Source organism: Coffea eugenioides, chromosome 7 (genome assembly GCF_003713205.1).
Source record: "Coffea eugenioides isolate CCC68of chromosome 7, Ceug_1.0, whole genome shotgun sequence".
Lineage (NCBI taxonomy): Eukaryota > Viridiplantae > Streptophyta > Magnoliopsida > Gentianales > Rubiaceae > Coffea > Coffea eugenioides.
In genome coordinates this window covers 11,803,530-11,817,720 of record NC_040041.1, presented here as the reverse complement: position 1 = coordinate 11,817,720, position 14,191 = coordinate 11,803,530, and the positions used below count along the sequence as shown (strand labels likewise).

Below are 14,191 nucleotides of genomic sequence, written 5' to 3'. Positions count from 1 at the left end.
TCCAGCTTTCTTTAGGTTGAAAAATGACGCCCAAAAGTTAAAATTGCAAAGAGCCAACAAGATCTCTTGTTGAAAGGCTATTTATAAGAGTTTTCTTAAGGTCATTAATTTCTGAAAAATAAATAACTATCCCAATTGTGTAGTCCTATTTGGGATAGTTATTTAAAGGCGTCATTTGATGGCATGACTTTATTTTTAGCCACCATTTGTCTTTAGTTTACTTATCATAAAATTACTTAAATACACCATTCCAAATGGTGGCTTTAAGAATTCAGAAATTTGGACTAATTACAGAATTCCCAATAAACATTGGAATTAGGTACTCTACCAACCTCTGGACTTCATTTGCCATAAAAAGGAGTAGAAAAAGAAAATGAAATAACCAATTTTCCTCATGCAAGCAGGAGGAAAACGAGTACAACTTTTCTGCCAGAGCGACCTGGTCTTTAGTCTTTACCAAGACTTTACGAGTCAACCCTGCACTTCTCTGTGCAATTCTTTCATATATCAAGCAAGAGATAGTAGTGATCAGCATACAAAGCCTTTCTTCTTTTTCCAAGTACATTCATGGCTGTATTCTTACTCTTCCTTTTATCATCTGTATCCTGTTTAGCTACAGCATTAGCTCAACAAAGCCATCTAAATATAAGCCTTGGTTCTTCTCTAACACCTACAGGCAACTCATCATCATGGTCGTCGCATTCAGGTCTATTTGCCTTTGGTTTTTACCAGCAAGGCAATGGCTATGCTGTTGGGATATATCTTGCGGGAATCCCTGAAAAAACTGTAATATGGACAGCCAACAGGCTCAGCCCTGTTTTTCCAAGCAATGTTTCGCTGGTGTTATCGAGCGATGGAAGGCTCATTTTGCAGCACACACAGGGCCAGGACATCGTTATTGCTGATCCTTCTGAAAGCATTTCTTCGGCTTCGATGTTGGATTCAGGAAACTTTGTCCTATACAATTCTGATAAGAAAATTGTATGGCAGAGTTTTGAGGATCCGACGAACACTTTGTTACCTGGTCAGCAGCTGGCAACTGGTCACGAGCTGTATTCTAGTGCGTCAGAAACTGATGATTCGATGGGGATTTTTCGGATAAAGATGCAGGATGATGGAAATCTGGTGCAGTATCCTGTGAGAAAGCCAGGCTCATCTGGATATGCCTACTATGCATCTAACACATTCGGAAATGGTGTCACTCTGAATCTGGATGGTGATGGCCATCTCTACTTGATCAATTCAAGCTTAACTATATTGTCTAATCTAACCAAAGGAGGATATCCTCAAGATGGAAGAGTATATATGGCAAAAATTGATGTGGATGGCATATTTCGATTGTATTCATACTCTTCAAATCAAGGCAACAGGTCCATCTTGTGGGAATCTGTGGAGGATAAATGTGCTCCTAAAGGCCTATGTGGGCCTAATGGTTTCTGTACCATGATGGATAATGTTGCTGAATGCAGATGTCCTCCTGGATTTGACTTTGTAAATCCAGGAAATTGGAGTTCAGGCTGTGAGAGAAATTTTACTGCAGAAAGTTGTAAATCTAATAGTATTACCAATGTCAAGTACGAGATTAGATCATTGGCAAATACGGTATGGGAAGATAATACATTTGCTACAATGGAAACAAGCACACAAGAAGACTGTGAAAAGCAGTGCCTTGATGATTGCAACTGTGAAGCAGCATTTTATAAAGATGGAGAATGTAGAAAACAAAGGCTCCCATTGACATATGGGAAAAGGACAAGTGACTCGAATGTCGCTCTGGTCAAGGTGGGTACACTTGCATCCATCAGTGAAAGTGTAATTCCCAGTAGTCCTCCAAAAAGCATCAAAAAAGAAATTCGTGTGGATATCCTAGTTATTGGGATTTCACTTGCTGTTTTTGGAGTCATGATCTCTGTAACTGCAGGGGTTTATGTTCACAGAAATCAGGTGCGAGCCTATAAGAAAATAACGCAAAGTGGAAATGTGGAATTTGTGGAGGATGCGGCTCCAAAAGCCTTCACCTTTGCTGAACTGGAGGTAGCAACAAATGATTTCAGAGAAGAATTGGGCAGAGGAGCATTTGGTGCTGTATACAAAGGGGTTTTGCCAAATTCAGGGAAAGTAGTTGCTGTGAAAAAACTAGAGAAAGTATTAGTAGAAGGGGAAAAGGAGTTTCAAAATGAAATCAGAGTAATCGGGAGAACACACCACCGCAATCTTATCCAGCTGCTTGGCTACTGCCTTGATGGAAATAAAAGGCTTCTGGTGTATAAATATATGAGTAATGGGTCATTGGCGGATATTCTCTTCAAGCGAGAAAATCATCCTTGGTGGGATGAAAGAATCAGAATTGCTTCTGACGTTGCAAGAGGAATTCTTTATTTACATGAAGAGTGTGAGACACAGATCATCCACTGTGACATCAAACCTCAAAATATACTAATGGACGACAGCAGGTGCGCGAAGATATCGGACTTTGGATTGGCAAAGCCATTAGATCATGACAGGACAAGAACTTATACTGCGGTAAGAGGAACAAGAGGTTATGTTGCACCAGAATGGCATCGTAATTTGCCAGTGACAGTTAAAGCAGATGTTTACAGCTATGGAATAGTGCTGCTAGAGATCATATGCTGTCGAAAGAATGTAGACTCTAGGTTTCCTGAGGAACAATCCATTCTTGAAGTGTGGGCTTATGATTGTTTCGTGGATGGTGAACTCCATAAACTAGTGGGGGAGGAAGAGGCAGTTGACATGACAAAGCTAGAAAGAATGATCAGAATTGCTTTGTGGTGCATCCAGAATGAGCCGACACTCCGACCATCCATGAAGAAAGTTGTTCTTATGCTAGAAGGGACTGTTGATGTTCCAGTTCCTCCCAGTCCAGATTCTTTTTTCAGTGCTATGTAATTGTATTTCATTTTCCTAGCATCTCTTCTTTTCTTCTGTTGTATTATCTCCTGTTATGTATGATGATATTAAACTTTTGTTCTTGGTCTGTCATTTTTTTGTGTTTCTTTAGCCTTGTGCATTGGCTTTTGAGGGTCAACATCTCTCCAATTTTGGTCCACAATTGTGTAGATCTTCTCAACTCCAGCAGATGATCCAATCAAAATTCTGACCTCAGGCCGTATAAAACACATTTAAGCTATTGAACCATTGAAGCCAATGCAAATCATCATCATAAAACTTTTCTTTTATGCATTTTCCATCAACAAACGGTAATACTTTTCAGACTCTGCACATATTTTGAAGTCTTTCCAGAACTCAATTTTCTGCTCCTGAACTCCTCAAAAAGGTACTCCATAGGATGTGCACATCATAGTTTTGAAGCAGAACAAAACTAGATTGTTTAGAGCATGATCAGCAAAATATATTTAATCGGAGCTGATCATTCTTTTTCGATTGTGGTTCAACTTTCAGCAGTGTAGAATCTGTAGATTCAGAATCCCAGAAGAGCAATGCAATAAACATTTGAATACGAGAGGAGTCCATCAATAATATTCATCTTAAATGGTACAGATGAACAATCAGAAATTAGTATAATGCTAAAAAAATTCAGGAAGGACAGGCAAACTGAAGAATTTCGGTGAATTTGGCAATGAGCTATGACCATAGGATTAGGAAGGAGGCATGGGTAGATGAACAGTTCCCACAAGCATCACTGCATCAGAACTTGCTTCATCAATGGACTAAGTATTGGCTCATTTTTAATCCACCAGAAAGCTACTTTCATCCTTCTGTCCAGGTTACTCGAGTCAATTTTTTCATCGTACAAGTCCATTCTTCAAGAATAGTTGATGCTCAAGATGGCTCCAGTCTAGACTCTTTTGGCAACATGTAATCTGATCCAGCACCACAATACCTCTCAATCGTCAGATATCAGTCAAGGTTCTGATCTGGACATGGGGTACCAGTATCTTTGCTAGACCAGAACTGGAGATCTATGATCCATGGACTTCTATTCTAGTCCATGAATATATTTTGATGCTTGATATCACAAATTGATGACCATGTTAAAAATTCATCACTAACATGAATTCTCAGTGGCCATAACAGGCCATACAAATCTTTTCAAGAGGATGCATTATATATTCAGCCTACCAGTAGCCTTATTTGATCTGGAAGAATCGGCAATTTTGGGAACTGGCTGTGCTTTGTACACTTTATCTAGTAATTGTATTTGTTACTGTATTTGGTAATACCATGACTGGTTGTCTCTACGATCGGGGACTCATGAGTTGAGTTGTGTGATATTAGAAATTTTCATGTTTATATCTGTTTAGACATGTCGTGGCTTTTAACTGCTTTTTATGGGTGAATTCTAATTTATATAGATAAAGTACTTCACATTTTTGAGTACAACAATAAAACAATGAAATTGCACACCAGTAATCACAAGTATAACAAGAATACCACAGTAGGCTGAACCAAGTTCCCAAGATTTCATATATTGAGAGACCTTTGTAGATAGTCCAAAGCGCTCTCCTTCCCAACTCTTCTTTGAACGCACTTGTCATATGTAAATCACCGTGGAGCAATGTCCATTAATTCATTTCTCCTATTCCATGGATATATAGATTTATTACCAAGATAAATAGAGAGAGATAAAATGTGAGATAACAATAATCAATGGTTTACATGTAAAAATTATAGGCTCACAATTAGGGATGGCAATGGGGCGGGGGTGGGGCAGGGGATCTTTCCCCCGTCCCCCGCCCCGTTGTCAAATAACTCCCCCCGTCCCCCGCACCATCCCCCTCCCTTGCCCGCCATCCCCCGCCCCGCCCCCGCCCCGTTTCCCCCATGGTCCCTCGTGGTCCCCCGCGAGAAAAGAAATCAACTTACGAAAAGCAAAACTCTCCTCATATGTTCAAACATTTTTGAGAACTAACAGGAGAGAGGAAGAATTCCCAAACACTAACAAAAAATACTAAGAACAGTTAAAATCCAGAAATAACAAAAGGCAAAGATCAATGGAAAACATAAAAGAGAAAATAAGCAAAATGAAGGGAAAAACAAACCCATGGTTTGTTGGAACTGCTTATAAATGATATCATAGGCCATAGAAAGAATTCTTGTTCTATTAGACTCTCGTATTTACATTTTTATTAAGGTTTTTAGACAAACATCTTATATATATATATATATATATATATTTATGCGGGGGATGGGGCAGGTGTACGTTGCCCCAACCCCTGCCCCGTTTTAAGGCGGGGGTAAATATTTTCCCCCCACCCCGCCCCGCCCCGCCCATCCCCAGCCCCATTTCTACCCTCGCGGGCGGCACCCCCCCATTGCCATCCCTACTCACAATGGGTAGATTCGATCTTCAAAAATCCAATTATTCAGATTGAGTCTTTAAAAACTGGATCTACCCAAAATTTGGCCAAAACTGTAACGCTGCTCATGTCGGTTTGAATTCTTTTTTTTTTTTTTAATCAGCAACGATACATCGTATAACCTACTATATCCTAATTTAAGAGGAGGGGGAGCCTAAAAAGGCTTGTGTTAGGGGCTAGTAATGGATATACAGATCCAACTAGATTAAGAAAGTGATATGGCACTACTCTTAGATTTTTTTTTGCTGCAGGTGAGATTTGAGAGACATGGCAATTTGTCAATTTGTAGAGAATCACTCTCGGTTATAGAAACTACTTCTTTTTTTGAGTATTTTACTATGAGGTAAAAATTCATCGTTAGATGCTAGAATAAGATTTCTTTTTTGTCTTTTACATGTAAAATTTAAATTTCATATTCAAATCCAAATTAATTTTTATGCATCTGAAGGTCAGTGTAAATAGAAGATTAATCCTCAAATAAATCATAGACACACTGACTTTAAAAGTTAAAGACACGTATAAAACTCTTCGCTACATTTCATCACATGAGATGGGATTTGATAGACACCTAAAACGTAGGGAGTGAATATTTTAAAGATGCCTAAAAATTAGGGACACTGATACCTAAAAGAACCCAGCTACAAAAAAAAAAAAAAAAAAGACTCAAAATCATGATATCCCTTAACATAGACACAAATATGAAATCCCAAAAATAAAAAAATGAATCTTTTAATTTATTTCTATTGTTTAAGTGTATTGTTGTTTAGTATAAAATTTTCATACCTAAAATCTAGACATTTAAGGAAATAAAAAATAGTGATAGACTTGGGAAGATTACAGCACATATGTAGCTTTCCCTTATTCCTTGTTTACATGGTAGACTACTACCAATACCATAATTGACTAAGGTACAACTGAGCTACGCATAGATACAGATATGAAAATTTCTAAAATCAATTATATGTACAAGAAGTGGGAATGAAGCTTCCCTTCCCCATTTATGATGAAATGCTAATCATATGGCTCCGCTGATGTCCCTATTCCTTCAACCGCCTGGGTGGTTGAGACTTGAAAGAACTGTGTAATTTGATCACTTCAAGTTCATGTTATTTGCCCGCCGTGGCAGGAAACATATTTTGGTAGTAGATGCCGTGTAACCCAATTTGTTTCGTGCCACAAGATTGAGAAATTAAGTGAGAAATTTTATTTGATCATGTATATGGTATAGATTCAAAATCCCTATGTACAATACGTGCATGAGATAATATGAGAATTTATTGCCATGGATCAGAACATGTCTCTGAAACCACATGTCACTTATATATTTTGGTAGTAGATGTTGTGGAACCAAAAAGAATCACAGGTCACTCAGTTGAAATAATATTAAAATCAAAATATAAATTCTCATAATATAAATTAAAATTGTAAAAAATGTAATATATAAACTCTGTACGCGCACACATATATAAACTCTCATAATATAAATTAAAAGTGTAAAAAATTAAGGGGGCCAACTTTATTTTACACAAATATTTATACAATATGAATTGAAAACTTAAGTAGGGCTATGGCCCCTATTAGCCTCCCTTAGTTCCATCATTGATTTCAATGGCGTCTCAATTTCAAATTTGTAAGATTATAAAGGAGAAAACAACTGATCACAAAACAAATCTTACATCATAGTGATCCTACTGAAATATTTTAAAAGGTTCAGCAAATTTACTTCCAACAAATACAATTCTCGCTAAACATTTTTCTATAGTATGAACTCCATAAAATTCAATAGAATTAATTAAACCACTAATATTATTTTTCATACTAAAAGTTGATTGGTATAAAAAATATTTGCACATTTGTACAAAAATATCAAATCGAATGCATAATGTTTGTAAGTATTTCATTTTGAAATCAAATAAAATATGTAGTTACATTTATTTCTATCCATATATCATTCATTTTCTAATATAAATTTATATTATTATTTCAAGATCCATCTTCCGCAAAAACGCAGTTTTTGAATGATCTACACACTTTGTCATGCTTTCAACTATTATTAGACAAATTTAGATTTTAATTATATTGGTGCAAAACTTTTAACTTTTTAAAAATTTACCGTCTCTTTTAATTTTTTTCAATAATGTACGCACGAATATTCATACTAGTTTAGTTTGTATCTGTTGTATGGTAGATACAAATATGAGAATCTTTAAAATTAAAGATGTGGGTCATAATTTAGTTTGTATCCGTCCCACGAATCGTGTGTTGCTCGGTATAGGATTTTCCTAACTAAATGACGTATAAATTTTGTACTTGTCCTATGAATTCTGTGTCGCTCAGTAGGCCTGTCAACAGTCTGGGTCCAGACTCGGACCCGGAACGAATCCGTCAAATAATTTCGGGTACGGGTAAAAATATAATTCCGTCATCCAGACTCGAATCCGGATCCGTTTTATCAAACATAAAAACGGATTGGATACAGAATATAATATTCTGACCAGTATTCCGACCCGGACCCGAATATAAACTAATTAATAATTTAAAAAAATATATATTTATCACTATAATACTCCAACTTTACTTCAATTTGTTATCCAAACAGGCTAAACCCTAATGCCCCATTTTAGACCAGCACCGCGTGTCTCTCTCACTCTCTCTTCTCTTTTGTTGTCCCCAATTTTAGCTGTCCCCTTTCCAAGCTTCAAAGAGGAGCAAGGCAAAATCTAAGCTTCCAGTCCATCGCCTCTCTTTCTCATCGGCCCCGGGCAATTAGTTAAAAGGAAGGAAGGAAAGAAGCGGTTGCAGTGCCCAAACCAATTTGAAAAAAAAAAATCTGAAAGGATCTATTTGCAGTGGAAAAAGCCAGATTGGGTTTTGTTTTGCTTTTTTTCTACTTCTGGGTCTGTTAACTGTTAAGGAAATAGAACGGAGAGGGAGTTTTTCTTCTCTGAAATGTAAATACGCTACTACATAGATGGATAGATAGAGCAAAAGAAAAAGAAGCAGAAGAAAGAGAAGTGAGAGAGCAATTATTGTTTAGTTGGTTTAAATGCAGTCTGCAGTGGACAGGATTGGTGGGGACCGTGGGGTATATTCATCCTCCATTCTTCATTGTTCATTCCTGCGGCTGCTTCCTTCATCATTTCTACTTCCTGCTCTCCAAAACAACAATTAAGCAACAGGAGGCACTTTTATCACCTCGATTTCCCACCTCTAATTTTCTACTTCGGACTTTCTTTACGGGATTGCTCTGCTCACTTCTATTGATGCATATTTTCCCTTTGTTTAAAAAAAAATTAAACCAATTTCTTTTATTAAGGTGGTTCAGCTTTGTACCGTCTCTCTCTCTTTATCGGGTAGACTGACCCGGATCCAAGACCCGTCTAGACCCGTCAAATTCGATTCCGAAACATAAAGAAAAGACCCATCGAATAAACGGGTCGAATTGAATCCAATAAAGTATGACGGGTCTGAATCCGAATTAATGAATTTCAATCCAAAACCTACCCGTTGACAGATCTATTGCTCAGTATAAGATTTTCCGAACCGAATGGTGTGAAAATTGAGGGAGCCTGCTAAATGAAACAAATTTAGATACTCAATTACAAAAATGCCCTTATGATGTATTTTGCCAACTATATATGCTTGGTAAAGAGAGATGGCAGAGTGGGTTCAGAGATAGAATTGGAATAGGAGTCTAACTCTAGGAGTAGAATAAGTTCAGTTTGCCTTAGAGAGTCTAGGGTTAGGAATTAAATAAAAAAAAAAAAAACTTTTCTTGGCATAGGGTGAAGTTTCTTGTTATAAAAGTTTTTTTTTTCCTAATGTTCTTGTCTGCTGTGTAGATTATAAAGGTAAAACCTAAAATCTAACAAAAATTGCCTTGCTTTGGTCGAGTGTGATTTGCAAAATCTTCACCAAGTGAGAACAGCCCTATATTTTGATTTGCAACGTACCTTTTTTTTTTTTTTTTTCCTTTTTTTTTTTTTGCAACTATTTTGCCCTGCTTTAAATTGTCAGTCTTATGATGTTAAATTTATTCCTGTACCTTTTCCTTATCTTATTTTATCTTAAACTACATAAAGCCGGAAGCCTCATCTACAGTCAATTGTTCTGGTTTCCATGCAATTCGGGTGCTGATTTTGGACTTTTGTGTCTTTTCCTCGATTCTGCTGGTCATTCTTCGCCGCGCTGCTGCTCTCATTTTCTTGAATTACGTCCTTTTTATTCCGATTATGCCCTTGTCTCTCGGTTTCATTGCAATTGTCTTGCTGATTTTGGCCTTTTCTGTCTTTTCCCTGTCTCTGCACTTGATTCCTTTTTCCATGTATCGCTTTTGTCCAAATCCCTTTTCTACGAAATTTATATAGCCCCGCAAATTTTGCCTTTCTCTATGAAATAAATATGTTCATAAGAATTTTGTCCCTTTACAAATATTTACATTCCCAGCAAAATCAATATATCCAGAAAAAACCCTTAAATATATCCCGAAAAATTTGCTCCAATTATGCTGCTTTCAATTATCTTCCAATTATGCCGCTTTACAATATCTGTTTCTTTTAAGTTACATGAAGTTATGGGTTATATTGAATTATTACTATGGAGCTTTCAAGTTTTAACATTGGGTGACATAAAATAAATATAACAAATACGCAATTATAATAAATTACATGTTCATCTGTAAATGAATATAAATACAACGTACTTATTTTCAAAAATGTAAACCATTTCTGGTGTCTTTCAAAAATCTTAGTTTCATCCTATTTCCTTGGAACATTGCATTTATTTTTAAAAAAATGATATTTAATTGGATATTTCCCTCAAAAAATAAAAGATTGTTTCCTTCTATATTCCAGGTGTTAAAATTCCTCAGCTCTTTCATTGTCTAATGGACATTTAATGTACCCACGTGTATCTTTGATATTCAGCCTGCTTTATAGCCACGTACTATTCATCCAACTGGATTGGTACTATTTTGCTTTATTCCAGGTTTTAAATTACTCAACTCTTTCATTGTCTAATCAACATTTAATGTACCTACGTGTTTCTTTGATATTCACTCTGCTTTATAGCCACCTGCTATTCATCCAACTGGATTGGTACTATTTTGCTTTATTCTTTTCACATCAATTGTCTCTCACTATCTAATCTACATTAAATCCATGCACTCACTTATCTGATACTTAGACTTTCTATAGTATTCAGATATCTACTACGAGTTTATTCTTCCCGCTTACTTATCTATCAGATCTCTACTACACTCAAATCTCTGCTTTTATTCACGCTCATTATTTCACTTCCTTTCATCACAATATCCTTCTCGCCTGAGCTCAGCACTCTTTACCCTACTGCATTTTTCTCTCCTCCTTATTTTCTGTTACTTTACTGCATCTTCCTTCCTGCGCCTCCTCGTTCGTAAGTTACCTTCTAACTCTTACCTTTATTTTTGTCAGCCTTTCTATCTATTTTATAATTACTTTAGTTTTTACATGCATCGTTTATATATCTTCTCCATCAGCATTCTGCTTGCATTAATAACAATTTTGCCTCTTCCCATTGTCACCCCTTCATCAGACATGCATTTATGTCATTAGATGTTATTGCTCTTAGTATTTATAACCCTGTATTTATATCTCTGCTGCATATCTTTTTTTCGTAACAGATTGCTTGTTCTTTTGGTCATCCCTTTTTTTTAACGGCCTTCGCCATGTTTTTGCCCACTGGATTATATTCTTCTAATTTCCATGTTATGTATGCCTTATTTTCTTTGCTGTCTCTTGTTAATCTTCTTTTATGTTATTATTTTCGCGCACAATCTCAGAAAAAAAACCTTTACATCCGATCTTAGTCATTAATATATGACAGGTTGTCAGCCTGTGCAATAATAAAACCTGCTCAAACTAAAAGTAATTTCTGTAGATAGTGGTAAGTAGGGTCGAATCCACAGGGACTGGGAGTAATTGTTTCTTCTCAAGTTCACAGTAACAAAGGGGGTGTTTTTGTGCAGAAGGTGACAATAAAAGAAGTTCAAATAAAATCTAAGAAACTACTAAAAATTAAATAACAAATTACTAAAATCAAATGAGTGATAATTAAAAATCTAGCCAAAAAATAACTTCAGCAATGGTGCACCTAATTGATCATCGGAACAAAGGCAATTCCAATTATTTATCAATAAATAGGTTATAACTACCAAACAAGCGATGGCAATCAAACCCCTCTTACTGTGTCGGTGATCAAGGTACGCCCGTTAATCACTGCTCTAATTGAGAAATAATCCTAGGTACGCCCGTAGAATTTAATTTCCCAATTGCCTTACGTATTAGAGGAGCCCTATTCTAACCAAATAACGCACTAGCAGGGTTATTTTAGATTAGCCCGCGTATTCCCCTGACACAAACCTAATCATGCCAGTTGTCACTATTTTAGAGTAATTAAATAATTACGGATTTAACACCCTAATTGACAATAGATTATTAAATTAACTAATTATCCGGATCCAAGACAATCAATTAATTAAACAATCATAAGCACTACAATCAGGGAATATGCGAATATCAATAAATAAAAGAAAAAGGTAAAATTAAATCGATCTCATAATTTTTAGGCAAACCAAAGCCTCAATTGTCCCTTGACTAGACAAAGGGGTTTAGCTCATTGCTGATGAGGAAAACCCATGTAAAATCAAAGCATCAGTCGCGGCCATAGTATAGAAATTTAGGAAACTTCAATTCAATCGAAGGAATAAAGCAAAGTAAGGTTACAAAGGATGATTTTGTCTTCAATGCTCCTGACTCACGTAGGAGGTAGCCACAAAAGATTCCAAGGAAAAGTCAAAAGCTCTCCACTACAAGACGAAGGAGACCAAACGGTCAAAGGAAAAGCTAAACTATAAAAATGAAAAAAACTAAGAGGGAAGCCAGCTCCCTACTGTGCGGCGGCTCCCCCAGGGGGAAGAAGAAGACTCCTCACTTCAGCCCTGCGTTCCTCCTTTTAATGCTGCCCTCTGCGAATTACCAAAAAGGCCTTGTATCTCCTTATTCTAAAAATGCCCTCGATTGCCTGCTATGTGAACTCTTTCCCGATAACTGTCAAATTGGCCTTTATTGTAATATTTTTGTTCTACTCCCTGAAATAATATAAATTACGAAAAGTGAGTAGAATCTACTAATTAATTCACATCATGTCAAATAATAGGGAAAATTAATAATAAAATAAATGATAAAATTACAACCTATCAATTTCCCCCACACCTAAACCATGCTTGTCCTCAAGCATAAGAAAAGTACACAGACACCAAAATTTGATAATGGTCATTGCTCTATCCAACAAATTGCCAAGGTACCAAGAAAAATAATAATCAAGCATCAATGGTCAAGTCCAAGAAACATCACTCCGGTTAGCTTCTAAACCACAAACTCCTCTAATTTTAAGTTAACTAATCTAAGAAAAAGGAATAACGCATAACATTTATCAGCAAATGGTCCAACTATTAACCAAAATCTCAACATTAAATCCATAATTCGGCAAGCTGACTTTTATTACACACTAACACAACCTTCACTTTGTTTCACAATTTTTTTTCTACTTTTCTCTCTCTTTTTTTTTTATTCCTTTTTTTTTTCAATAGTAACAAGAGACTTAGTCGCTAGCCATTTGAGCCTTTTGACGCGAACTCCAACATTGGCCAGATGAAGGAGCCCGGTTACTCAGCTTCTATCGCCACGTGACCACGTACTCATAGCAATTACTACTTTTTGACGCGAGAATCAACACTTTTGGTGAAGATCCCCGGTTACTCGGTAGTAAATACTAGCGGAGTACAGTCAACTCTTATTCACAGCTAAATAATCACAAAAACTCAATATAACACAAGAACCAAAAGAAAACTTGCATCAGTCAGCCTCATTTTCAAACATGGAGAACTAAAGTTAATAATCGGACCAATTCACAGGAAAATGCCAACAATCATTTCCAATGCCTAGAAAAGTTAACAAAAAATTATAAGAGTAAAACAATCATCGATATTCACCAAAAAGATGTTCTTGGATTCAACTACATTAACTTGACACCCTTTTATGATTAAAACTTGGCAAAAGTAGAAATAGAGGCAATAATCCAACATCAAACCTTGGCATGCACTTACGAGCCAATCACTAAAAAGAAGAAAAAGAAAATGAACAAAAGACACTAGCACCATAACTGCTCCCCCCCCCACACCTAAATCCTACATTGTCCCCAATGGAGGAAATAAAGCAATTAAAGTGAAAAGGACAACGAAACTTCCCTCTCGAGTAGCTAAGGGGTCGGCGGGAATGACGGAGGGGAATCGATGTGGTGAGACATCAATTCAACCAGCAAATGCAAAACTCTGTCCACCCAAAATCTCAACAAAGTCTCTAATAATGTGCTAAATCCAGCAATATCAGTTTAGGACTTCAGTAATAGCAGCGCAGTCACAAGCCCTTGGTAGTCAATCAGATCTCTAACCAAATAGAGTTAACAAGTACTCGCACCCTTACCATTGGTGCAAATCGCAATTCAAGTTCAATGAGAGTTCTATAGCAGAGCAGATCAGTAGTAAAGCAATAGCCCCAAGTATTAATCTAGTCACAAGAAAGATTCTAAACCTCTAAAGAAGAGCAACAGGCGACTAGAATTCTAATGAATAGAGCAAGTAGAGGAACCGTAGGTGGGAACCCAGTCCACCGAAGTCAATAAACAAACCCAGGAAACAAATAAGTCCCGCAAATGAGTCAACAAATTGCACAAATGATCAGACCAAAATCACAGACACTGCTCCTCCAAATCCGCAATATAAACCAACATCCAAAATGTCCTCAAAAACTCGATTA

The 14,191-nt window shown here is 36.6% G+C and overlaps 1 protein-coding gene across 1 annotated transcript; it reads left to right on the top strand.

Moving 5' to 3' along the window:
• The first annotated feature begins 548 nt into the window (after window positions 1–548).
• Window positions 549–3,000, top strand: LOC113777519 (G-type lectin S-receptor-like serine/threonine-protein kinase LECRK3). Its single transcript, XM_027322634.1, has one exon. It carries the CDS (start codon window positions 568–570, stop codon window positions 2,905–2,907), a length of 2,340 nt encoding a protein of 779 aa, XP_027178435.1. The 5' UTR covers window positions 549–567; the 3' UTR covers window positions 2,908–3,000.
• The last annotated feature ends 11,191 nt before the right edge of the window (window positions 3,001–14,191 follow it).